This window comes from Peromyscus leucopus, chromosome 8b, assembly GCF_004664715.2.
Source record: "Peromyscus leucopus breed LL Stock chromosome 8b, UCI_PerLeu_2.1, whole genome shotgun sequence".
Lineage (NCBI taxonomy): Eukaryota > Metazoa > Chordata > Mammalia > Rodentia > Cricetidae > Peromyscus > Peromyscus leucopus.
Window position 1 is genome coordinate 50,197,638 of NC_051086.1, and position 26,573 is coordinate 50,224,210.

The 26,573-nt window shown below is 46.9% G+C and overlaps 1 protein-coding gene across 1 annotated transcript in view; it reads left to right on the forward strand.

The window, feature by feature from the left end:
• Nucleotides 1-26,573, forward strand: part of Myh13 (myosin heavy chain 13) — a 46,896-nt gene that overhangs the window by 14,560 nt on the left and 5,763 nt on the right. Inside the window, 20 exon segments of the mRNA XM_028869373.2 lie at nt 2,161-2,234; nt 2,336-2,423; nt 4,683-4,800; nt 5,574-5,697; nt 6,669-6,805; nt 7,345-7,600; nt 9,618-9,860; nt 12,362-12,538; nt 13,522-13,667; nt 13,787-13,877; nt 14,645-15,034; nt 17,564-17,690; nt 17,781-17,843; nt 17,846-17,898; nt 19,844-20,040; nt 20,879-21,062; nt 22,123-22,288; nt 23,294-23,418; nt 24,508-24,816; nt 24,902-25,105. Coding sequence (XP_028725206.2) covers nt 2,161-2,234; nt 2,336-2,423; nt 4,683-4,800; nt 5,574-5,697; nt 6,669-6,805; nt 7,345-7,600; nt 9,618-9,860; nt 12,362-12,538; nt 13,522-13,667; nt 13,787-13,877; nt 14,645-15,034; nt 17,564-17,690; nt 17,781-17,843; nt 17,846-17,898; nt 19,844-20,040; nt 20,879-21,062; nt 22,123-22,288; nt 23,294-23,418; nt 24,508-24,816; nt 24,902-25,105 — 3,272 coding nt within the window.

Genomic DNA, 26,573 nt, shown 5'->3' on the forward strand with positions numbered 1-26,573 from the left:
AAAACAGTGAGCTCCATGGAGGTAAACTGGACTCTAAACTGGGTAAACTGGACAAGGTAGTCAATACTTTATTGTTTAATGGTTTTTTTAAACCTAAGATATATAGAAATACAATAAAATTAGTACTTAAAAAGTTCAGTGGGTTTTTTTGAATGTTTATAATATTGAGCAATCATCACTACTATCTAGTTTAAATATATTTTAATCACCCCTATAATCCATATGCAATCTCTCACCATTCCTGTCCCTAAGTCCTAGTTACCTCTGATCTACCCTCTGCGTCTATGGATTATCTGCTCAAAGTTGGCCAGGGTATCTGTCACCTCACTTAGGGATAATACCAAGACTTTAATTTAAGTTCCCAAGTGGTTAGGGCTTGGGGAATTCCCTACATAGCTGGGGCTGGCTTGAACCTGGTTTGGCCTTTTCTGGAAATTTCATAGAAATGGAATCAGATGTGATAGGGTCCTTCATTCAGGCTTGATGTTTTTAAGGTTTGTGCATGCTGCAGCAAGTATTACTTCTGGATTCCTTTCTACAGACAATAATATCTCACTGCAGGGATAGTCTTCACTTTGTCTCTGCCTTCTCAGTGGGTATTTGGGCCATCTCCATTTTCTGGCTGGGGCTTCAGTAAATGTGCATATGCAGATTTCTGTGTTATCTGTTGTCATCTCCATGAATATACACCTAGGAATGACAATGCAGGGTCACAAGTGTCTTAGCGTCTTTCTAGTTGCTTCCATAGACATGCAGTAGCCATGCTTGTTTGAGACAGGGTCTCACTTTGTAGTTCAAGGTAGCCTAGGATTCAGTATGTGGCCCAGAACACCCCAAACTTGCAATCCTCCTGCCTCAAACTCCCAAGTACTAGGATGCAGGAATGTGCTGTCACAGACAGCCCCTATGTGTAATCGTTTGGGCTACGTATCCAAACGATTACACATAGGGGCTGTTGTCCCCAAAGCAGCCACACAACAGATGGCACCAATTCCCAAGGTTCCCAGTCCATTCACACTCAGTATACTGATAGGTGTGGCACATTAAACAATTGCCCCAGATGCAATTTTAAAGTATTGACCATTTAAGTGCATACATTTATTATTTAGTTTCTTTGATTTTAAAATGCATGCAGGATTCAGTAGACAATGACATAATTTTAAAAAGTCAATGTCTAGTTACACTTTGGGCAGAGAATTATAATAAATGAGCAGAGGTTAAACTCGAATGACGGAATGATTTTCTTTGACTCTGGCCAGGGTGCCTCTGTCTCCTAAGGTAGCCTCCCTTAGAGACAACGTGAAGACGTTATTAAAGAAGCTGTGGTGGACATGTGTCTGAGAAAAGGCTTTCTGCCCTTTCCTCCCTGACCCAAATATACATTCCTGCCAGCCCCTGGGGACAGGGAGCGACAAGTGACAGGAGAATGAGGAAAAGAGAGAGAATATTCCCCCCCCCAGGTGAATCATGATTAAATTTCAGAGGCTAAATAGAAAAAAGAGCCGTGCTGTAGAACTGGACCAAACAGCACTGACTTCAAACTGAGACAAGTACTGGCTTGTTTCTCCCAGAAAAGAAAAGGAAAAAGAAAACAGACTATAGAATTTTCTTGAAAAAAAATATATAGTTTTGTTATTTTCAGTTTCTTCCTCATGAAGGCAGATTCCAGGATACTGAGGCCTGTTCCTATGATCCCAGCCCTGGGGGAGTGGAGGCAGAAGGATTGCTGCAAGTTCAAAGCCAGCAAGACGCGGTCTCAAAATAGCAAGACGTGGTCTCGAAAATCCAAAAATAATTAACTGATAATAAAAGGAGTGGGCATGAGAGAGACGCCAATCATGGAGAAGGAATGTCTCAACCCATTTGATTAGATGTCAATTAAAGTCCCGCAGGGAAGGATTGTCCCTCTACACTAAGAGTGTGTATTATGCTTCCAGCTAAATGTCACCGCATCCCACCCCAGCCCATTAGCACGGCGATAAAGCTGAGTGTCCCCAAATCTGAGTGGCTTAGGCATATGCTGAGAACAGTCCAACAGAACTTCGGCTCTTTGGGCCAATGCAGCCAGCACTCCTGTCTCGGGGCTGGAGATGCAGTCACAGACGCTTCTCTGGGCCCCCTGCGCTGCACCTGACCCCGGCTCTGTGTGTCGCTCTGCAGGTGACTCTGCAGGAGGCAAGAAGGCTGGGAAGAAGAAGGGGTCCTCTTTCCAGACCGTGTCAGCTGTGTTCAGGGTATGTGGTTTCTGTCTTGGGCCTTCCTCAGGCACTTGTTTCTCTGCCCAGTGAAATGGCGTGTGCTAAGAGAAATGTGCTTGCTTTGGTCTGCGTTCCAGGAAAATTTAAACAAACTGATGACCAACTTAAGGAGCACCCACCCTCACTTTGTACGATGCCTGATTCCCAACGAGACCAAGACTCCTGGTGAGTAACAACCGGGCTAGCCATTATCTGAAGAGAGCAGGACTCTCTGGAGTTACAGCTCTGACCTAACTTGGGCCGTGGGGCTCCGTACCCCATGCTAGGGTTTTGATCCTGTTACTTGCTTCACTCAGTTGTACATTTTGTGAAGTAGAAGTGACTGTTTTCTATATTTTTACAAATAAAGAAATGGAGGCATGTTAGGTCTCAAGAAATTCCTTTTCCCAAAGTCTAGCGTTTAGACAAAGGCCAGCATTCCCTGGCTTTTAAGAAGATAGTTCCTGCTTGCTAAAAGGAGTCATTCTCTTTATCTCGGGCCAAAGGGACCCATGGCTCTTCCATTAACCTACGCCCCAGGTGCCTATTTAACATATCAAAGTGGACAGCTGGCTACCAGTCTCTCCCAGGGGTGCTGGCCAATACCTGTTACAGAGTCCTGGCTCCTCTCAGCACTTCTCACCCCGCTCACTACCCTTAACCTCTCCAGCACCTGAACCTCACCCCCCACCACCTCAGCTTTTAGGGCACCTATAGAGCCCAGCCAATTGGCCACCTGTCCTCTTGGTCTCTTGTGTTCCCAGGTATTATCTTCTCCCCACACTCTCTTTTCTTCCTTCCTCTCTCGGTCTTGCCCTCTCCTCTCCTGGCCTGGTTCAGTCTGCCAGCCATGTTCAGTTCGGACCACTCCAGATGCCTGAGGCTATTCCCTCCCCATTCCAGATGCCTGAGGCCATGCTCTCCCTCATATCTACAATAAATCTCCTCAACTCACACCCGGGAGCATTGTGTCCTCAGTTTTTCACTTTTCAAGGCTACAGGAGGTCCCCCTTTCATGCAGTTGGTAAATAACACCGTTGGGTTTTGAACCAGTAGGAATCACATTCATGGACTGAAATATCCTGTGCCTCATTAATATGCATAATCATAATGTTTTGTAGACCTGCTAAAATTAAAGATCAGTGGCTATACTAAGAAGAAATGTGAAAAATGAAAAATATAAACCAAAAATAATGCATGTTATAAAATCAAGAGAAATGAATACCAATAAGTTTTTTAAAGAAATAAGAAAGTTTGTTTGTATATTTAAATTTTTTCTGTAATATAGCCATGAAGTAGAAATGTCAGAAGTTTTCCAAAAGGAGTATTTCATTTTGTGACAAAGCTGGAAGAGAAACTCTAACAGCACCCTTAGATCATGAGTGTCTTAAGAGTCATTGAAATGGATTTTCTATTCAAAATATCAGTAAAATGGAGCCATTACCATCAAAAAGGAAAAAAAAAAAAGTGTGGGAAGAGGGAGAGGACCAGACAAATGTCTAAGGTTTCCTTCCCAGATCCTTCTGGAATACTAATAGATATATTTCCTCCTTGGTCTTAACCAATCTTTCTGCAGGGAATCCCCATCCAGTGGACCTTTGGGCCGCCATGGCAGTTTTCTGTGTCCACACTGTCTGATGTCGTAGCTGCCAGCTGCACAGAGTTTGGCTTAAGGCAACTAAGATGAATCCTTGTTGTTAATCAATGTCGCACGTCGATGATAATCGTTGTAGTGGGAGGGGCTACAGCGCCAGTCAAGTTGTGAAAACTGTTATAAGGATCTCTCTTTGGAGCAAGCAGGAAAGCCTGTAGGCACTCTAGGAAATTTCTACAAGACAGCCTTAACTGTACCCCTCTCTAGCAACTTAGGGTGCTTACAGTGAGAAATCACCACAGCCATTGTATCTCTCCTTTAACCCTCTGGCCAGGCTGGTTACCAAGAGTGGCCAATGGCATCTCTGCCGTAGGCCTCTCTTGTCCCACTGGCCCCACACTTTCTACCCAGCCCTACTTCCTGAGGCAGGTGCTGAGCAAATGGCCACCAGCCCCCACACTGAGCCTCCGACCCTACTGTGGATTTTGTTTCTTATCTGGCTCCTCAGGCTCCGCACATTTGACATTTTCACCTCAGCAGAGATGGGAAGGAAGACTCTTCAGGTTGTCTAACAAGAAGCCCCAGGGCCTTTCCACACACCCCTACCTTTTCTTTGGAGCCTAGTTAAAACAGGGCCTCTGGCAGAATAAAGATCTCCTTCCTATGGCCTTGGGGTGCTGGAGTCTCCCAGAAGACTGGGCCATCTCCTCTGTGATGCTTACACAAGTCGTAGTCACCCCGCTGAGTGCTGAGCTCAATACACTCAAGTCTAAGTTCATGGTGTCTTAGGTCACCAAAGACAAATCGTGAAAAGCCACCCACGTCCCGCCCCTCCCCGTGCTTCCCCCCAGGTGTGATGGACCACTACTTGGTCATGCATCAGCTGCGCTGTAATGGGGTCCTGGAGGGCATTCGGATCTGCAGAAAAGGGTTCCCCAGCCGGATCCTCTATGCCGACTTCAAACAGCGGTAGGTCACCTCTTCTGTGGTGTGTTTATCTTCTCTGAGGACAACTTTCCACACACACACCCCATCCAACGCACCCTTGGCCTCAGCAGTTGGTACACTAACAAGCCTCTCGGGCTTTCTGGACTTCATTGTGCCAGAAGGATCCCCCCACGTCCACAGTGAGTCTTGGGATGGACCCTAACTGATCTATCAGTCGTAGTCAGACCTAGCCGGACTGTCACTCTAAAAAAGGATGTCTCATTGTGGTGGACATCTGGAATTAGATGGTCCTTTGTATAGAGATTCTCTGTACATTAGAGGATCCTAGCCACATCTCTGGCCTCTACTCAAAGATGTTCAGAGCAAGCCACACACCACATTCCTGTGTTGTGACCATCGAAAATACTAGGCACTAACTGGTGTTCCCTAGAAGCCAAATCTTCCAGTGGAGATCCACTGTTCTAGAACACCTCTTTCCTTCTGGAAGTCCAGACCCCTTGAGAGGTAGGAGGAATGAGGTCTCTGAGCTGCAGCTAAATCCAAAGCTCTTCCAGGTCAGATAAGAACCATCTCTCAAGGCAAATTTTCTAAGAAGTGTGCTCAGCCCATCTTCCTTCCTCCATGCTCTCTCCCTCTACCACACCCTAGGGCCCACCCCTGGACTTCTCTCCCCTGTCCCCCAGACTAGCAGCACTGTACTCACCATCTTAAGACTGGAGCAGAAGGTTCTAGAAGGTCTGGTCTCAGGTACAAGGTCATCCTGAGAGATCAAAACCATTGTCTCTTCTCCCCAGGTACCGGATCCTTAACGCCAGTGCCATCCCAGAAGGTCAGTTCATTGACAGCAAGAATGCCTCTGAGAAACTTCTCAACTCCATCGACGTGGACCGGGAGCAGTTCCGGTTCGGCCATACCAAGGTGAGAACAGACGGCCTGGAGACTCCCTCAACCCTGGCAGCTAGTCAGCCAATCAGAGGGAAGGGTCTTGTGTCTGGTCAACTTGACCAACCTTGTCTCACAGCCCAGGCAGACTGTGGACAGCCCTGGGACTGTAGCTGGGGGCTCTGGCTCTGTGTTGATCTTGAAGAGGTAAGAATCCTATGTTAGAAAATGGAGCAGCAAGCAGGGGACTCTGGTGTCCTAGACAGGGGAAAAAGGCTCAGAGTACGTAGAATGTAGGGCAGACTCCAGGGTCTTGACTTGAGAAGGGTAATTCCAACCAATGGAAGGACTTCTAGTCAGTGTGTGTGTGTGTGTGTGTGTCCTGTGCACAGCCATCCAGACAAATTTCACTGACTCATCACAATAACTGATGTGGGAGTTGATAAGGAGGAATGCGTAATTCATTGAGTCCTTGGGAGGCCAAAGAAGCAAAGGTCCCAGGAGGCCAAGGGCACACTAAATCCTCAAGGCCACTTGGACAGATAAATTGGCTGAGAAGTAGGGAATGCCAAAGGCTAGTTTCCATCTTAGCCTGACTCTGAAGCCAGGCTCCTGAGAAAGAAGAGTCTGGTCTCCTAGCTGCTCCAGAGGGAGCTCCTGCTGGGGACAGTTGGGACACTGGGGGCAACAGGTCTGAGGGTGTCACAGAGCCCAGGAGGTGGGAGACAGATCCATCTGTGACTATCTCCAAATCTGGACACAATTGTGCCCCATGGTTACTTTCCCGGCTTGTCTTGACTGCCTTGATGCAGAACTAGTCCAGGTGGTTGATGGACCTACGTGAGAGCACACTACTGTAGCCCAAGAGGTGCAGATGCAGAGACCTAAGCCCCTGGAAAATGAGGCCTGGAAGCACTCTAGGCTGGAGCTGGGAAGAAACAGATTCCATCAGGAGGCTGATGGAACGCTGCTGAGGAGGACGCCGCCTGGTCTCTCTTTTCACGCAGGTGTTTTTCAAAGCGGGGCTCCTGGGGCTTCTGGAGGAGATGAGAGATGAGAAGCTGGTGACCCTGATGACTCGCACGCAGGCCGTGTGCAGGGGCTACCTGATGAGGGTGGAGTTCAAGAAGATGATGGAGAGAAGGTAAGGCGGAGTCTCACCTCACCCACCCCTCCGACCCACCAGCCTGTCATCACTTCCTGCTCTGGGTCTTTGAATATTCATGTACTCTTTCTGAACACTCGTTTCCTCCTTCTGAATGTTCATGCGCTCTTTCGTTCGCTCATGCCATCAGTCATTCGTCCAGCATTGATTGAGCAGCCGCCCTGTGCCCTGGGGATACGGAAACAAACCCAGGAGTTCACAGAGGCACGGGAGAGCAGACACATGCATGGAACGCTCCAATATAGGCAGGCAAAGAAGGACCTGGTACAAATAAGCCTGGTTGAGATATTGGAGTTGGCACGAAGGGTTCAGCCTTCTTTCCTCCCAACCTTTTCGTGCTGTGTCCTGTGCCCCTCATTCACAGGCCTACTCTGGTTCCAGGTCTGCAAAGCTTAGGCGTACCCCCTTCTCCCCAGCTGAGAAGGATGAAGACTCTAGAACCTGGGGGGCGGGGGTTTAAGTGAAAAATGAGCTGGAAAACGCTGTGGGTAACTAATCCGAGTTCTGTGGGTGCACAGGGAGTCCATCTTCTGCATCCAGTACAACGTCCGCTCCTTCATGAATGTCAAGCACTGGCCCTGGATGAACCTGTTCTTCAAGATCAAGCCCCTGCTGAAGAGTGCGGAGGCTGAGAAGGAGATGGCCACCATGAAGGAGGACTTTGAACGGGCCAAGGAAGAACTGGCTAGATCTGAGGCTCGCCGGAAGGAGCTGGAGGAGAAAATGGTCTCCCTGCTGCAGGAAAAAAATGATCTCCAGTTGCAAGTCCAGTCTGTAAGTTTCTTCTATCTGAGAGCGCAACACAAGACTCCCAGGACAGTGAAGGAGCAGAGAGGAAGGGCCCCATGAGCTGTCTATTTAAGAGGCAGTGGTGCCACCCAGTGGTCACACAGAGTATTGCAGGACTACCCTGTCAGAAGTAGGGCTGGCCCTGGCTTCCCCAGAAAACAGGCTGGCAGAGTGAACTTCTCCAGTCTCTTCTCTGCTTTCCACAGCATATTTTGCCATGAGCATAAAGGATAAGTGTGTGGAATTATAATGAAAATTTGTCAGAAGCAGGGTATGATATATCTCATGCCTACTCAGAAGTCTAAGGCAGGAGGATTGCCATGAGTTCAAGTCTAACCTGGACTACATAGTGAGATCTAAGATGCCTAGGCAATGATGTCAGATCCTGTCTTAACAAAATACAAAAAAAGGCCTGTCAAAAGTGCACATCTTAGGCTGGAGGTGGTGGCACATGCCTTTAATCCCAGTACTCGGGAGGCAGAAGCAAGCAAATCTTTAAGTTCGAGGCCAGCCTGGTCTACAGAGTGAGTTCCAGGAGAGCCAGGGCTACACAGAGAAACCCTGTCTTGGGAAAAAAGTGCAGGCCTTGGGGCTGGAAGGGTGGCTCAGTGGATACAAACATTTATTGTTCTTACAGAAGACCAGGGTTCTGTTCCCCGCACCCTCATGGTGGTTCACAACCACCTATAACTCCAGTTCTAGGGGATCCAGCTACTTCTGACCTCCTTGTACACTAGGCACACACGAGGTGCACATACATACATGCATGCAGGTAAAACATTCACTCATACACATAGAATATTTTTTTAAAGTTTAAAATGCACACTTTTAAAAAAAGTACAAGTAAAAATAAATCATTAAAATTAAATAACTCAATTGGAAGCAGAAAGTAATTTTCCACATATGATTTTCAATAATATGATTATGCTCTGAAAAGTGCTTTAGAGAATTCATTTTTTATCAAAGAAATGGGGGGAAATGGAGCCACATTTGCAGGTCACAATATTCTGGTATCATACTTGTCTCCTTTCCATGAAATGTATACTTTTTCTCTTAATAAATCCTCAGAGACGGTGTGTCTCACCTCACATGGACAGAGTTTCGTGCTCTCACTTACACTTGCCCCATGGATAGAGTGCTCTTCAGAGAGCATCATCTCCCAGGCTCAGAGGACAGGAGGTCCAAGAACCTGCTGGGTTGACCTCTCAGATGTCCCCACTTGTTAGCAGAATCTAGTTCATTCTCTTTCTGTCTTCATCTTCCCATCAGTAAATGAAGATCATAACAGCACTCACGATGGATGGTTGTCAGGGAGTTGAGGGCTTGATGCCATGTCAAGTGCCCAGCATGTGCTTGGGTGTAGAGAGGTTCAGAAAGCATCAGCATGGACTCTTTCCATTCTCTTTCCATCCACTTCCCTGCACTGTGTGTCTAGTGTTTAAATACTCTACAAGGGGAAGGTGGCAGCTGATTTAGCTTGAGAACATAATTAGCCAATCTCATCCACATCCACAATACTTGCTACAGTCTTCCGGGCCATGGACTTACTCAGTCACCTATTCATGTGTGTTTCTAATTTCCTATTCTGTGGCTTGAGGAAGCACAGCTGAGATCATGTGGACAGGCCCCTTCTATTGAAAGTTAACATGTAGTAGAGTTTTGAGAACATGAATCCGCTTTGTGTAGCCTGGAGTACATGGATCACATGGTTTTTGACTGGTGGAAGAAAGAAATGCTCAGATACCACATCCATCAACAGTTTGAGGCCTTCTTGTTTATGACGAGCCTGTGACTCCATGAGAGCCTTTGTGTTGGCTGTCAAACAATAGCCTCAGTGGTTAAGAACACATAAGTGACACACGTGTCAATGCCTGTGTGCACGGGCACCCACCCGAACCACTCTTCGGCTCAGCTGCGGTGCGGGCTTTTAAGAGGGTCAGACCCTTTCTTCCCAGGGTTTCAAAGCGACTGACCAGAGCTTCCGGTGAACCGGCTCTTGCAGGAAACAGAAAATCTGATGGATGCCGAGGAACGGTGCGAGGGTCTCATCAAAAGCAAGATCCAGCTGGAGGCGAAGGTCAAGGAGCTGAATGAGAGGCTGGAGGAGGAGGAGGAGACGAATTCGGAACTGGTTGCCAAGAAGAGGAATCTGGAAGACAAGTGCTCTTCCCTCAAAAGAGACATCGACGACCTGGAGTTGACCCTGACCAAGGTTGAGAAGGAAAAGCACGCCACGGAGAACAAGGTGAGTGCGCGGAATGCTCTTCACAGGCTCTCAGCCAGTCCTCACTCATCATCTAGATGTGAGAGGCAGGACCTGGAGCCAGCCTGCTCTACATAACAAGTAGCTGGCCGCTTTGGTCCCTCCTCCTTGACCTCCACTCCACAGGCTCTCCTCAACTCTTCCTGGGAGTGTTGCTAACTTGTATATTCCTTGACAACAAGGATGGTGTCATGCTCGTCTTTGTCTCTCATGTACCAAGCGCAGGGAAAGCCACCAAAATTGCCAGCAAGTCAGGTGGATGATGAAGGAGGCAGAAAACTGGATATCAGCGAGAGTTGGACGAAAGTGGGATACAGACAGGGACCCTCATGTGTTATTGGAAGGATGTAGAGGAAGCCAGTTGGCATTACCTAGTCCCATTAAGAATCTAGTGGCTGAAGAGACAGTTTAGTAGTTAAGATCAGTGGCTGCTCTTCCAAAGGTGGTTTACAAGTCTGTGACTCCAGTCCTGGGGGATTTGATGCCCTTTTCTTGACTCTGTGGGCATTGTACACACATGGTATACACAGATGCATACATGCAGGCAGAAACACCCATACATACAAAACTTTCCAGGAGTGGTGGTGCACACCCTTTAATCCCAGGACTCAGAAGGCTGAGGCAGGGGGATTTCTGTGAGTCTGGGACCAGCCTGGTCTACATAATAAGTTTCAGGAGAGCCAGAGCTACATCAAAACCCTGTATTTTAAAAAAAGGAAAGAAGGAAGCAGGGGTGAAGGAGAAGGAAGGAGAAAGGAAGGAAGAAAGGAAAGAAGGAAGGAAGGAAGGAAGGAAGGAAGGAAGGAAGGAAGGAAGGAAGGAAGGAAGGAAGGAAGGAAGGAATTTACATACCCTATGAGCCCACAATTCTGTTCTGGATGTAAAACCAAAGACATCTCCCATCATGACTTGGAGAACACACAAAAAGGCGCGTGCATATATAGGGACATTTGGAGCAGCTCTGCTTGGGACAGAGCTGGGGACCACATCCTAGGATGGAGAGGCAGAATGCAGTTGAGTCACACAGAGAGCACAGTCCACCATTGGGGGAGGGCACCAGGCTGGGTGAATCTGGCAACCAAGATGAATACGAAGCACCCAGTGCTCAGTGGAGAGACGTGTAAGTAAGGTATGTGAGCAGTGTGATAACATTTACACATAGGGAAAGTACATGCACACAGCACAAAAATGTATGCTTGACAAGGGTCCTTAAAAGCTTGGCGTGATTCATCTAATAAGGGCTACCCATGAGGAGAGACAAAGGCAGAAGTCTGCTGGGTGTGAGAGGACAATGACAGCTGACACTCAGAGTCAGTGATGGATTAACAATAGTAATGGAAACAGACAATAGGGAGGGTGGAGACTGCGGCCAATGCTGTCCACAGGCTGCCCATCTCATGGGTAGCAGCCATGACTCAGCCCCAGCACATGGTTGTCAGGTGGGAAGGTGAAGTCAGTGCTGCTGGAGGTTTGGCTTTCCACGAGAAGCCAAAAATCCAGATTTTATGTAGACTCTTATTTTCCAATGTTGATAAGGTTTCCAAAAAAGAAAATGATAAATGAAATATATGTGTGGTTGGATTCAGGTCACAGGTGGGAGTTAGCAACCTCTCATCTGGAAGATGAGTCCAAGGGAGTTTCTGTTTGGTGCCCAAAGCTCTGTGCAAGGTGCCCAGGCCCCATGCTGCCAGCACATCTGGATTTTCTTGCCTCATACCTCAGGCCTCTTCCTCCCCTTCCTGCTTCATCCTGAACCCCCCCCCCCATCAGCCCGCCTGATAAATGCTTGGAGGTGTGCGATGAGTAAACACAGATTGATGTGTTGCCCTTCACACGGAGTGGATTTGCATTTTGATGGTGTCCTTCCTAGTGAAATATAGTGCACTCTGAAAAGAACAGTCCCACTGGAAGAAACTGGGATGCTGTGATAGGGCAGGGAGGAAGACGAGGGGATGTGGGAAGCCTGGGCTGTAGCTCACTGGGCGGAGTAGTGCCCAGCACTAACGAGGCCCTGCGCGTGATCCCAGAACCACGTATAACCAAACATGGCGGCTCCTGCCTGCATCTCGGTATTCGGAAGGTAGAAGCGGGAAGGTGGGAAGTTTGAGATCACCCTGACTGACATAAAGTTTTGATGTCGTCACTTTAGGCCACTTGAGACCCTATCTCATAAAAACCTGCAAGGCTGCCGGTACGGTAGTAGTATGTGACTTGTCTCGGCTGCTCAGCTACTTCAGAGGCCTAAGCAAGAAGATATCTTAAGCCTGGGAGTTTGGAATCAGCCTAGGAACTGTACAATTCCCAAAAATGAGATGAAATAAAATTAAAATAATTTTAAAAAAAGACATTAAGAAAAGAACTGAGAAGCTACCTATCCCTGAATGATATGGAGCTACAGAGACAGGAGGCCACCACAGTGCTTGTTGTTGGGGGCCGCGGGATTACTTGTTTCAATATTAAATTAGTTGTTGATTTGCTCCCAGGTGAAGAATCTCTCTGAAGAAATGACAGCGCTTGAGGAAAACATTTCCAAACTGACGAAAGAAAAGAAATCTCTCCAGGAAGCCCATCAGCAGACGCTGGACGACCTGCAGGTTGAAGAAGATAAAGTCAACGGTCTCATCAAGATCAATGTCAAGCTGGAACAACAGACTGATGATGTGAGAGCACGTGACCTCTGTGCTTTGCAAAGAAGGGGGGAGGGGGGTGAGCAGGAACCAGCCTAGAGAGCTCAGATGCTGCAGTCAGAGCCTGAGTCCGGATTCCAGCTGTGCCCTGACCCTAGATACAAACATCTGAGGTGACAAGCGGGTCACGTGACCTTGTGAGGCCTCAGTTCCCACTCATGAATTAGGGAGCAATACACGTGGTTAGACTTCAGAGGACATCTAAGGAAAATGTTCAACATAATATTTTCAGAAAAACATAAACCGCTGCTGTCATGAGCATCCACTTGTAGCCAGTTCAGGTTCAGAAACTTCTAATTCTCTACAGTGCTTAAAGCCTCATTCTCAGGCAGGGGTGTAGCTCAGTGGTACAGCATGCATGAGGTCCTGACTTCCACCTGCAACACCTCAAAAACTACCATCACCACTCCCCCCAAAACTTCCATTTATGACCAGGGAAAGGAACCTTCTTTTCTCCTTCATGATGAACTACTGTTCATGATGTAAGACCCAGGTTTCAAGTTAGCCATGTTTAGTCCCTATGGTGGCTAGACCTTTCGTAGGTCTCTAACAAGAATAACACACAAGTAGGTGTGTTCCTTACTACACCCTTCTTTGCTGAGCCCAGTCCTACACATACACTTGAGTTCCTTGCCTGACTGCCTTCAGGGCTGGGTGGTGTAGGTGGGGTGAGCGCGTGACAGGCCTCCACAGCATCTGTCACAGAGTGTCCCCTTCTTCCTTTAAAAGACATGGCCTGGAACAAGCCAAGTGGGAATGGTCTGAAAAGAGGTACCAGAAGGTACCCCCACGATACCCACTCCCTAAGAGAACAGAGAAGTGGAGGATGGAAAGCTGGCTCTCTTCCTCCCAGGGCTGGAGGCCACAGGGCATGGGGTGTGATGGTGCCGGCTGATGTGGGTAAGCCTGCTTCCTCGGCCTTGTCCCAGCCAGCCTCTCCACCTGTGTCTTCCCAGCTCGAGGGCAGTTTGGAGCAGGAGAGGAAACTGAGGGCCGACCTGGAGAGGGTGAAGAGGAAGCTGGAAGGAGACCTGAAAATGGCCCAGGAGTCCATCATGGATCTGGAGAATGACAAGCAGCAAGTCGAAGAGAAACTGAAGAAGTAGTTGATGATTCCTGCTCTCTCCCCTCCGCTTGAGACCGAAAGCCGAGTGTGCGTCCCCCCCCCCCAAACAGCCCTTGTCTCACACTGTCTTGTTTCTTGGCTCTGTCTGCTTGCAGGAAGGAGTTTGAAATGAGTCAATTACAAACCCGAATCGACGATGAGCAGGTCCTCAGTCTGCAGCTGCAGAAGAAGATTAAAGAACTGCAGGTGAAGACCTCGGGTCCCTCCTGGCCACAGAGGCTCCCTGCAAATGGCCCGTGTGCTCATCCGAGCTCGTCTCTTCCTGTTGATCGGAGCTGTTCTTCCTTTTTATCTTTTCTTTCCACTCCCCGCCTCAGCAGCATGCCACCACAGTGGGCCTTTTCCTGCAGTTTCTGAAATAAATATTTCAAATTTCCTAAGTGGCATTTAAGTATATATTCCCTTGAAAAGAATCAGAATGTGATCGAGAGGGCCAGTTATTGCTGGTCAAAGTGCACTGACCCCTGTCTATAAGCCCAGGGCCCTCCCAGTCTTCTGAGAAGGAACTGGCAGTTTCAGGTGTTTATGGATCATTCAGGATCCCTTTGTTATGTGTTTATGGATATACTGAAGTCCCAGAGAAAAGATATGGTATATATGCAAAAAATTATCCACATTTCTTCATATTTTCACCATAAATCTTTTCATCCTAAGTACAGAATGCAACTTATTCCTTTTAAATATCGGCATGTTCTGCAGGGCTTTCCATGGCAGACTTACTACAGCATTGAGTTGCTGCTTGGCATCAGGATAAGCCCTCCTCACAACTGATTGATCATTCCCCTGCTGACAGACACTTAGGCTATTTCCAAACAACCACCAATGGCCTTTTGTCCTCTGCTAAATCAGAACATATTCTCAACTTTGTGCTGCCTATCCCCATTCCTTTAGTACCTAGCCGCTCCTGGATTGTTCTCTACCCTGACAACCTTTAATTATGCTGACCCTTTCAGGCCCGGACCGAAGAGCTGGAGGAAGAAATTGAAGCAGAGCACACAGTCAGAGCCAAAATTGAGAAGCAGCGTTCAGACCTAGCCAGGGAACTGGAGGAGATCAGCGAGAGGCTGGAAGAAGCCAGTGGGGCCACTTCAGCCCAGATCGAGATGAACAAGAAGAGAGAGGCTGAGTTCCAGAAGCTTCGCCGGGACCTGGAGGAGGCCACCCTGCAGCATGAAGCCACAGCAGCCACCCTGAGGAAGAAGCACGCGGACACCGTGGCGGAGCTTGGGGAGCAGATCGACAACCTGCAGCGGGTCAAGCAGAAGCTGGAGAAGGAGAAGAGCGAGCTGAAGATGGAGATCGACGACATGGCCAGCAACATTGAAACAGTCTCCAAGTCAAAGGTATGACTAACCCTTGTGGTCTGGGCAGTCACGTCTTCCCACCCTGTGAGCAAGTGGAATTTGATGCACCAGACTCACTGTGTGTTCTAAACCGTTAGCTTTTTTCCTACTGACTTTTCCAACTCCTCAACTTCATTCAAGCCACAAGTCCTAATACCTGAGGCTATGGCAGCAAACTACCTTAGACTGGGTGATTTTATAAACAACAGAAGTGTTGCTTACGGTTTGGGAGCTGGGAAGTCTGAGATCAAGTGGCCAGCAGACTCAGTGTCTGGCCAGGGCTCACTTTCTGCTTCAAAGATGGTGCCTTCTCTCCACATCCTCCCATGTCAGAAGGAGCAAGGGAGCTAGCTCTCACCTCTTCATTTGCTTATTAGAGACAGGGTATAACCGTGCAGCCCTGGGTAGCCTGGAACACTATGTAGACCAGGCTAGCTTCAAACTCAGAGATCTGCCTGGCTGTACCTTCAGAATGCCGGGGTTAAAGGTGTGTGCAAACACACCCATCTTCTCACCTCTTTTATAAAGACTCTCACCCCCTACGAAGGTGGGGACCTAATTACCACTCACCCCCAGAGGCTAAGCTTACCTCTGGATTTATGGAGATTTAGTTTCAACTTATGAATCTGGAGTAAACACACAAAAAAATGCAGAGTAAAGTTGTTCCAACTTGGTTGAGTGGTCTGCCACCAGTCAAGGTCATAGTATCCTTCCTGACTCTTCCGGTCCATCGGGTGTGTCCTAGAACTGAATCTATGGCTTAGTTAACACCTAGGCCTTGTGATCATGGTTTCCCCTATGCCCCTTCTTACCCCACAGTGTTTATCACTGGGAGATACAGTCAATGTGAAACTAGCATTTGGGGTCACAGGCAGATGCAGGCCCTTGAGACAGATGAAAGAGTAGAACTGGAGGTCTTGAAGATAAAACACCAAGAGGCTAAGAGCACGTGCTGCTTTTGCAGGGGGTCTGAGTTCATTTCCCAGCACCCAAGTCTGGTGGCTCACAATTGCATACAAGCCCAGCTCCAGGAAGGCCTCCAATGGCATCTACACATATGTGCACATATCCCGCACCAACACACAAATACACAAATAAAAATAAAATAAAATATTATTCCCACAGGGAAAGAAAGCAAGCACAAGTCAGACATGGTGGTGCATACCTGTAATCCCAGTGTTTGAGAGGCTGAGGCAGGGTCAAGAGTTCAAAGTCAGACTGTCATGGCAGTGTATTACTCTCATAACTTAAGAGGCAGAGGCAGGTGGATCTCTGTGAGTTGGAGGCTAGCCTGGTCTACATTGTGAGTTCCAGGACAACCAGAGCTGCATGGGCCAACCTGGGCTATATGAAACCTTGTCTCAAATAAAGAAAAAAAAGAAAAAAGAAAAAAAAAAAGAAGGGAGGAGGAGGGAAGGAGAGGGAAGGAGAGGAAAGGAAGGAAGGAAGGAAGAAGAAAGAAAGAAAGAAAGAAAGAAAGAAAGAAAGAAAGAAAGAAAGGAGGAAAGGAGGAAAGGAGGAAAGGAGGAAAGAAGGAAAGGAGGAGAATAAGGGAGGGAAGGAGAGGATAGGAAGGAATAGTCACCCCTTAGTATATGCAGTAGATTGGCTCCAATACTTCAATGGATACCAAATCCATGGTGCAGGACCCCAATAGGATGGTATGAGAATATGGACCCATTCTCTCCCATTCACACCCTCCCATTTAAATCTTTTCCAACTCACACCTCCTCAGATAATGTAAATGACCTGTAAATCATTATGTTCTGTTATTCCGGGAATAATGACTGGAAGGAAAAGTCTGGGGTGTGGTCCCCTGCCATCCCACCACTTGGGAGACAGAGAAGGAAGACTGCCATAAGTTCAAGGTCATCCTTCTTCATAGCAAGTTCTAGGCCAGCCAGGTCTACACAGGGAGACCCTGTCTCAGAAAACCATAAACCTGAACCAAACTAAAGCCAAAACCATCTGCACATCTTGCTTCTGTCTCACACCTTCTGGTCTGAGGGAACACATATGCTCACCTTATTCTATATTTCATGGGGAGGGAAGAGAAGCAAGGTCTGAAATATGCACAGAGGTTTTGAACAAAGCGCATAACTACAGGCAGACCAGAGGCTGGAGTCGCGACCCCCTCGTCGCAAGAGCCACACCCCCAGGAACCACTGTAGTGTTAAAAGAAACGCTGAAACATGAACACGGGGTTTGGGAGTAGCGTTCATCTGGCATAGGCTTGCTTCTCCTCCACCGTGATCCCGGGGTTCCTGTGAGTGGCATCACATCAGAAGCTGGTTTACTAATCACTAGATACATACCTACCAGAGCTGACATTGCGAATTATCGTTCATTGAAGAGCAATCACACACAAAAATAAAGCCAATCCGAAATGATGATGACTCCTAAAGCCAAGCACTATATGCTCTGTGTTTTCCTTTGGCCCAAGAAGAAGCCAGACTATCAAAGCATCCAGTTCCAGTGCTGGACACCCGGCACCCACTCCTGCTTTCCCCTGACCTTTTCGTTTTTCAGAGTAACATAGAAAGGATGTGCCGGTCTGTCGAAGACCAATTTAATGAAATCAAAGCCAAGGATGACCAACAGACCCAGTTAATCCACGATCTGAACATGCAGAAGGCAAGGCTGCAGACCCAGAATGGTGAGGATGGCACACCTCCATGGAGGGGCCAGTGGGGACGTGGGGGTTGGCAGCCAGTGATGCTCACGTAGAGACACATCTGTTTGGCAGGGGAGCTGAGCCACCAGGTAGAAGAGAAGGAGTCTCTGGTTTCACAGCTAACCAAAAGCAAACAGGCCTGACCCAGCAGCTGGAGGAGTTTAAGAGGCAGCTGGAGGAAGAGACCAAGGTAAGGTAGACTCTTTGGGGAACAGCTGCAGGACAGAACCTGCGAAGCCAAGTAATGTGACCCTCAGGTGAGGTTGACGGGAGGTGGGTTACAACCCTCAAGTGAGGCTGACAAGAGGTAGGCTGTGACCCTCAGATGAACCTAACGGGAGGTGGGCTGTGACCCTCAGATGAACCTAACAGGAGGTGGGCTGCGACCCTCAGGTGAGGCTGACAGGAGGTGGGTTCCTTATGGAGAAGACTGGCTTGGGCGGAAGTACAGTATCAGGGATGATTCATCTCTCTGTCTTGGAGTGTTGTAATAACCTGTCCCCGAATGATAGAGGACCTTGGCATTGGATCTCTTCCCTCAGGACCACCTCCATCTCCCATAGTGTGACTTAATGAACTTCCTCTCCAGCCAGGAGTACCCCTTCCCACTACCACACTAGTTAGACCACCTCATACAGAAATTCACCCCAGCTGTTTAAAATGCCTTCCTCTTTGTGGGCCACCTCCTGTAACATCTGTTCTTAAGTACCCTTTGTCCCAAAAGACTACATGGCTTGGGGAGAACTTTTGGGTGTTTCAACACAAACATCATCATAATGCTAACTTCAGCATCTACATATAGTCTATAATGCATATAATACAGTCTACCCACTGGCCTATAAACAGATAGGAATGACCCCCCCCACTGTAGTCATGAACAGTAAATAAAATCTCAGTAGAACAGTGCACACAGTAAGCACTACTGATGTTAGTGTCTCAAGCCTTAAAATACAGGAATCTAGACATTCGAAAAACCCACGTGAAAGAAACTTACTTTGATCTGGTTACGATTGCTGTGATCTGAGTGAGATTTACAAGGCGAGCTTTTGAACTTCTCTTCATCCTTCATTTCTGGCAAAGAACAGTGCCGTACTTATCTCAAGTCTTTCTATTCTGAGGGAAGGCTTTTGGTAGGAGTGAGGGAGGAGTGGTGAGAACCAGAGACTGAACAAGCAGAACGGGTCACTGGGGGCCAGAGGCCACCCTTTCTTGTCTCTCGCTGCAGCTGTGAGACTCCTTCCTTAGGCAAAGCTCTGCCTGGTCTTGTCCTTTCTAAAAGTAATGAAAATGCCGAAGTCATTGTCCTGGGTCAATAGAACTTTTTTTTTCCTTTGGTGGTGGCACCCAAGGATGTGTTGCAACTGTTAAAGCTAGAGGTAAATGTGTGTCCTGTCCAGAGAGTCGTGAGGCAGCGAGGCGGCTCTGGGCATCAGTTCACACCAGTGGTCCCCAATGTGGGGATACTGGTCTCTGGGGACACCAAAGATGCTGTACCTGTTCCGTGGTCACAGCATCCCATCATGCTGCATGAAGTAGGAGGGAGGTGGTTTCCTTTTCAGTTCTGTTTTAATTCTTGCCATTACAGCCACGGGGAGGTCTCAGTGTGGACAAGGGCCCTTCAGCAGTTGCTATTTCTTTACTAAGAAGCAGAGGGCAAGCCTCAAGCACATAGCCACAACATGCAAGCTGTCTAGATAAATGCTGATGATATTACTTTATATCCATGGTATATATTTCTAGTGTTTCTTATGTCAATTTGGGAGGGGGTTGAGAGAGAATTTTACTGTTTAGCTCAGGGTGTCCTAGAACTCATCGTGTGGATCAGACAGCCCTTGAATTCCCCATCCTTCTGCCTCATCTTCATAAGTAATGGGATTATAGATATGTGCTACCACGCATGGCTGGCTAAATATTGACTTTCTCTTTTATGGTATAATACTTGCTTTAAAAAGTAAATATAATTATGGAGAGAATTTTTTTTAAAAAAAAAATCAAACATTAGGTACGCTGATTATTCCTAAATTGGTGAAGCAATGTGGAAATGGTTCAAATTCAGAACAGCTATTTAAATGAACATACTTTCACTGGGAAGAGGGCCATGTGGTTTTATAATTGGTTACCACTGTAATCCTCAGGCCAAGAACGCGCTGGCCCACGCCCTGCAGTCCTCCCGCCATGACTGTGACCTGCTGCGGGAACAGTATGAGGAGGAGCAGGAAGGCAAGGCTGAGCTGCAGAGGGCGCTGTCCAAGGCCAACAGTGAGGTGGCCCAGTGGAGGACCAAATATGAGACGGACGCCATCCAGCGCACGGAGGAGCTGGAGGAGGCCAAGTATGACCCAAGTTCCCCATGGGAGAGAAGGCCCTAGAAAAAAGGCTCAGAAGGAGAGCAGTCCCCCCACCTGGAGAGAATCTCTTTCTCTTCTTTACAGGGTCTTAAGATTTCAGAGTGTCCCCCACTCTCCTAGGGACTGTCCTTCCATATGGCTCAATCAGTGACTCTTTATAGACAGGCTTTGCCACCAAGCATTTCAGGATTATTCTGGTAACATAGACATCCAGCTTGGCAATGGGGACGTGCTCTGAGAAATGTGTCATTAGGGATTTTACCATCGTGAGAATCTTCTAGATTGAGTCCGCAAACCTAAATGGTGTGAAAGCCGATCCTCCATATGGCCTCTTGATGACGTTAGGAGACTCAGTATTCCTGACATGTGTGAGCTGCTGCTGCCGGCCTAACAAAGGATGGCATTATATAGTAAACTTCTCTTTCATAAGTAGGACAAAAACTGTGGCACAGCAAATACATAACCCAGTGACACAGCTGTTTGCTGTCACTATGAAGGAGGAAGCACCTGTACAACATTGTCCATGCCGTGCTTTCTGATGACCAGCAGCACAGTGGCTTTGCCTATTCCAGCATCCCACACACAAATAATATATTGTACTTCAATGTTACAATGGCTGCCACGGTGCTAGGTGACAGGAGTTTTTCACTTCTGTCACAGTCTTATGGTACCATCGTTGGTTATATAGTTCATGGCACATCATTATGTAGCAAGTACCAGTCTCAGTCAGTCTCTTTCAGACTGTCCATTCTCCTTCAATGTGATGGTTACTTGCTAAAATATCCCATTCAGTGGAGACAAAACAATGTCTGGTTCTCCTAGGAAAAAGCTGGCCCAGAGGCTCCAGGAGGCGGAGGAAAACACCGAGGCAGCCAACTCCAAGTGCGCCTCCTTGGAGAAGACCAAGCAGAGGCTTCAGGGAGAAGTGGATGACCTGATGCTGGACTTGGAGAGAGCCAACACAGCCTGCGCCACCCTGGACAAGAAGCAGAGGAACTTTGACAAGGTCTGTCCCCAACTGCTTCACAGACATGGCGGTTTCAGTGCTAGCCTTTCACACAAGCGTTTGATGAGCCTCAGTCCCTGGTTGGAAGATCCTTAGGGGCCTTCCTTTACTTCTCTAATGGTTCCTCTGAGGGAAATTTACTTTCAGTCCAAGCTAAATCAAATTCCGATGAGCGGGTCATGTAGACTGAATACCTTTAATCCCCCAAATCCCAATCTGACATTTTTGAGCACCATGATACTACAGAGGGAAGAAAATTCCATGTCTGACTTCATGTGACAAGTGGTAGTTAAAATGTGAATATGCTTAGTTGGGGAATTGGCTCAGTGGGTAAAGATACTTGCCATCCAAGCATGAGAATCTGAGTTCAAGTCCCCAGAACTCACATAAAAGCTGTATACAAACCATAGAGCATCAATGATCCCCGCACTCCTACCAGAGGATGGGAGACAGAGACAGGGGAATTCCCAGAAGCCCATGGGCCAGCTAGTCTGGCACACTCAGCATCTTCCCTCAAGGTGGAAGGTAAATACTAACATCTGAAGTTGTCCCCTGACCTTCACAAGCACATCATGACATGCTCACACTTACGTTCACACACAAATTCTCTCACACACATGTTGTATATGCACAAATATCATGTATACACCCATGTGTATCATACGCTCATATACACAAGCATGCTAAAAGTACTGTACAAAATTCCTTATGTCTATAATGTGGCAAATGAAACATATTTGCATGGAGCTTGGGTCTCATCTCCAAAGTATCTCATGTCTATGCAAATACTCCAAATCCTGGGGGAAATATTCTGAAATCTGAAAAACTACCTGTCAGCTCAGTGATACTCAGAGGCCTCTATTTTAAGAATCCAGCAGGGCATGTGTTGAAACATCAGACTTTGGAGACCCTAGTCTAAAGTAGGGCCCACCTTCTTCCTTTGGTCCCCAAGGATAAAAGGATAAAGCCTTGGCACCACTCACATCCCTTCTTTGAATGGTCTCTCTCTCAAGTCCCCTGGGTCTGTCTGTTTCTCATGTTTCCAATTCCCTCATCACAGGTCCTTGCAGAATGGAAGCAAAAACTGGATGAAAGTCAAGCTGAGCTAGAGGCTGCCCAGAAAGAGTCCAGGTCTCTCAGTACTGAAATCTTCAAGATGAGGAACGCCTATGAGGAGGTGGTGGATCAGTTAGAGACCCTGAAGCGAGAGAATAAAAACCTGCAAGGTGAGCTCCCCGCCCTCCTCCCCGACCCCCACCCCACCCCGGGAGCTCAGCTGTGTCATACTGCCCTTCTTCTGCCAACTCTAGCCCCATTTGGCCACAACTTCCTCCTCCCCATGACCCTACAACATCCTTATCCATGAAACCTCACATTTACTAGTGTTCCCCAAGGTTCAAACCCTTTTCCTTAAAGGTGCAATGGCAGCTGATTCTCACTTTAAGGACTGGAGATACCCAGTGAGTTGCTAAGCACATTGCTATTAGAAAACAAGAGACTTCAGGGATTCTAGTGTTCAAGTGGCCTCACATCCTTGTGCCTGTGGCTAAAGCTTAGTGACTTCAGACTTCTGCTATAAAGTTAGACAGCATCCATATTTCTCCATGCTCTGCTGGTTCTGGAAGACTGAGAGTCTAAGGTTTCTGGTCCTTCATGGTGATTCTGTATACTTTGGATCAAAAAGAATCCTCTTCTTGTCCCTCATTAGTAGGTGGACTTTTCTGTCCCATCAGCCTGCTCCCAGATAACTGACATGGAGACTTAACATTAAGTATAAATGTCTGGCCAATAGCTCAGGCTTGTTACTAGCTAACTCTTACAACTTAAATTAATCCATTTATATTAATCTATATTCTGCCACACGGCATCACCTCTCCTTCATCATGGCATGTTCATCTTGCTTCTCTTTGTCTGCTCCTCAGACTCCATCCTTCTTCTTCCCAGAGTCCTCCCAGTCTGGCTCTCTCACCCAGTCTCTTCCTGCCCAGCTATAGGCCAGTCAGCTCTTTATTAACCAATGAGAGTAATACATATTCATAGTGTACAAAGATTGTTCCACAACACTCATTCTCCACACAGCTCAGGTGAGTCAACAGTGCATCAGAACAGCTTCCTGTATACTCTCTTATGTAAACGCCATGAATGAACCGCCATCCTGTAACTTGCCTGGCAAACACCTCTGCTGTGAGCTAGAGCCTATTGAAAGCCTAAACCAAGCCTGTCTCTTGCAGAAGAGATTTCTGACTTAACCGAGCAGATTGCAGAAAGGGGCAAAAACCTCCAGGAAGTGGAAAAGACGAAGAAGCAAGTGGAACAGGAGAAGTCCGAGCTCCAGGCTGCCTTAGAAGAGGTGGAGGTAAGTGTCTTGTCCCGAATCAGATAGGAAAAGGGAAGAAACCGTGCTCATCCACCCACATGGAGCCCTGCCTGCCAGGGGCATGGAACCGCACTGGGAAGAGCCAGCCCTGGATCTGAAAAGCCTGAGCTGAACTACTTTATCCCCTGGTGTCATTTATCCTGTGTCCCCCTTTGAGAATAAATAAATGTGTTCTTTATGTCCTCGATATCTTCCTCTCAGGGAGGAAACTGTCAATCACCAAGCATCCCCAGAGCCAGCTCAGAATCCCTCGGTGCCTGTTTCATACAGAGTCAGTCATACAGCATCTTTGGCTTCAGGGAATCCTGTGTCATCAAAATAGACCCAGAATCTCCCAGTGTCATGATGAGCGGTGGTCCATACAGAACAACCAGCCGAGCTGTTTCTAGAATTTGGCTCATGCACGATTAACAGGAGAGCAGCTGTCCTGTCACTGCAGAGACTAGAACACTATTATAGTCACTATTGTGTACATTATATTATAGTCACTATTAAATACGCCGTTTATACAATATTTGTCAGCTCAAAAGATGTTCTACCCATTTCAAGATGTAAGATTGTTTGTTAATAGCAGATACAAAGTTTTCATCTGACTTTCATTACTCTTAGGGTCGTTCAGGAGCCCAACAAATGCTCAAGCCTCAGAGCATTGTTCCCATGTATACAAAGTGAGCATCATTGTGCCATATTTATCATAGTTTGAAGGGAAAAAAATGCCCATTTAAGGTGATGCCATTAGGTATAATGACCTACACCTGTAATCCCAGCATCCAGGAAGGTCATGCGTTTAAGAACAGCCTAGGTCACATAGTGAGTTCCAGGCTAGCCTGGGCTATATGACCCTATCAGGAAAAAAAAAAAAGAAAGAAAGAGAAAGAAAGAAAGAGAGAGAGAGAGAAAGAGAGAGAGAGAGGAAGGAAGGAAGGAAGAAAAAGAAAGAAAGAAAGAAAGAAAGAAAGAAAGAAAGAAAGAAAGAAAGAAAGAAAGAAAGAAAGAAAGAAAGAAAGAAAGAAAGAAAGAAAGAAAGCAAGAAAGCAAGCTACTCACAAAATTCTCGTTGCTCCTTAGGGTTCCCTGGAACATGAGGAGAGCAAGATCTTGCGTGTCCAGCTAGAGTTAAGCCAGGTAAAAGCTGAGCTTGACCGCAAGGTCACAGAAAAGGATGAGGAAATTGAACAAATAAAAAGAAACAGCCAGCGTGCTGTGGAGGCCATGCAGAGTGTGTTAGATGCAGAAATCCGCAGCCGCAATGACGCCCTGAGGCTGAAGAAGAAGATGGAGGGTGATCTCAATGAAATGGAGATTCAGCTGAGTCATGCCAACCGCCAGGTGGCGGAGACCCAGAAACACTTGCGCACGGTCCAGGGCCAGCTTAAGGTGAGCTCGGGCTGGTTGGGCAGACCTGTGGACCCAGAGCCCACCCGCCCTGAAGCTCTGCCCTCACTCCTGCTTTCCCTTGAAGGATTCCCAGCTGCACCTGGACGATGCCCTGAGAAACAACGAGGACCTCAAGGAGCAGCTGGCCATCGTGGAGCGCAGGAATGGCCTCCTGCAGGAGGAGCTAGAGGAGATGAAGGTGGCCCTGGAACAGACTGAGCGGACCCGCAGGCTGTCGGAGCAGGAGCTGCTGGACTCCAGCGACCGTGTCCAGCTGCTACACTCCCAGGTACGCTGTCTCTCCTCAACTCCGGTCCACCCTGGGCAGTAGGGCAGTGGCTCTGCTAGGTGCTTCCTCTCCTCCTCCATCTCCCACCTCATGATCCACCTGGGGCACAGAGCACGCCAAGTGCCTTGGCAAGGAGCTTCCCATTTCTCCCAGACTAGCAGTCAAGACCAAGCCAGGAAAGCGTTGTCTCTGATTGATAGAACTCTGAGATCTGTTTGACCAGAAATAAAGATGAAAGATCTTGCAGGCTGCATGCAGTAGGACTGGAGCAAGGAAGTAGGGAGGATTCACAGAGGAAATGAGGGTTTAAAACCCCATATCCAAAATACACATGGCAGGTATTGACTTGGGGCCAGCAGTGTTTTCTGTTCCGGAAGATGTGCATGTGTGAATATTTGCACATACGTAATGAGAGATACTGGGGTTGAATACAAGCCTAAACCTGAAACTCCTTTCTTTATCCACATACCCTGGAGATGATTTTGACTGGGGCTCATTGCGTGAGGCGGATGTAGAATTTTGCACTTAGGCTATCATGTCGCTACTCAGTGTTTTGGATTTTGGATCTTATCTAAATTTCAGGAGTTCAAATAAGAGTGAATGTTCAACCCATAATTTAAGCTGAAATCTTAGGATATTGAAGTTTCCCCTCCCCCCAAAAAACCCCATATTTTTATTAATTTTACAATAATTTTAAAGATATTTGATCTATAGCATATAAATCATAAGCAAGTACATAGAAGAAAAAAAATCAATCAAATGGTTAACATGTTATGTTCTCTCATTGTTGGGTCTTTGTAAATTATATAAATATTACACTTTCGTAAAACTTTGACCAATGTTTTGCAGCTTCTAACTTTCATTTAACAATGTGTCCAGAATGTATTTCTAACTCTTTAAATAGTTTTCAATGCTGTGGGTTTCAACAGCAAGAAAAAAAAAAAAAAAGGCAGGCTATGAAAGTTGAATATTATGACTGCACTCAGTCCTCTATGGCTGGCTATTTTAGATTGTTACCAATAAAATTCTTTATGATTATAAAGGCTAATTAATATTGTCATAACTAAATTTTTGCATTCATCTGTGATTACTATTGTCAATATATCTGGAAGAAAATAAATTCAGGGCTCAAACAGTAAAGACATTAGTATACAACACATGTAAATTTCTACTTAACACGGCTGTCTCAAGTTTTATTCCCATTATTACCATGTGAGGACTCTTCCACAAATTCCAAAAGACCCTAGCTGTTAAATCTTCACCAACTTTATTGTTGAAACATATGTCATTGGTTTATTACCATTATTATTAGTTTTTACTAAGGATGAAGTAGAACATTTCATCACTTGGGTATCCATCTTATTTCTTATGTGTTTTAACTATTCATACTTCTTGCCCCTTTTTCTTATTAACATATCTTATTTATATGAGTACAGGAGTGTTTTTCATATATAGATAATGTTTTCTG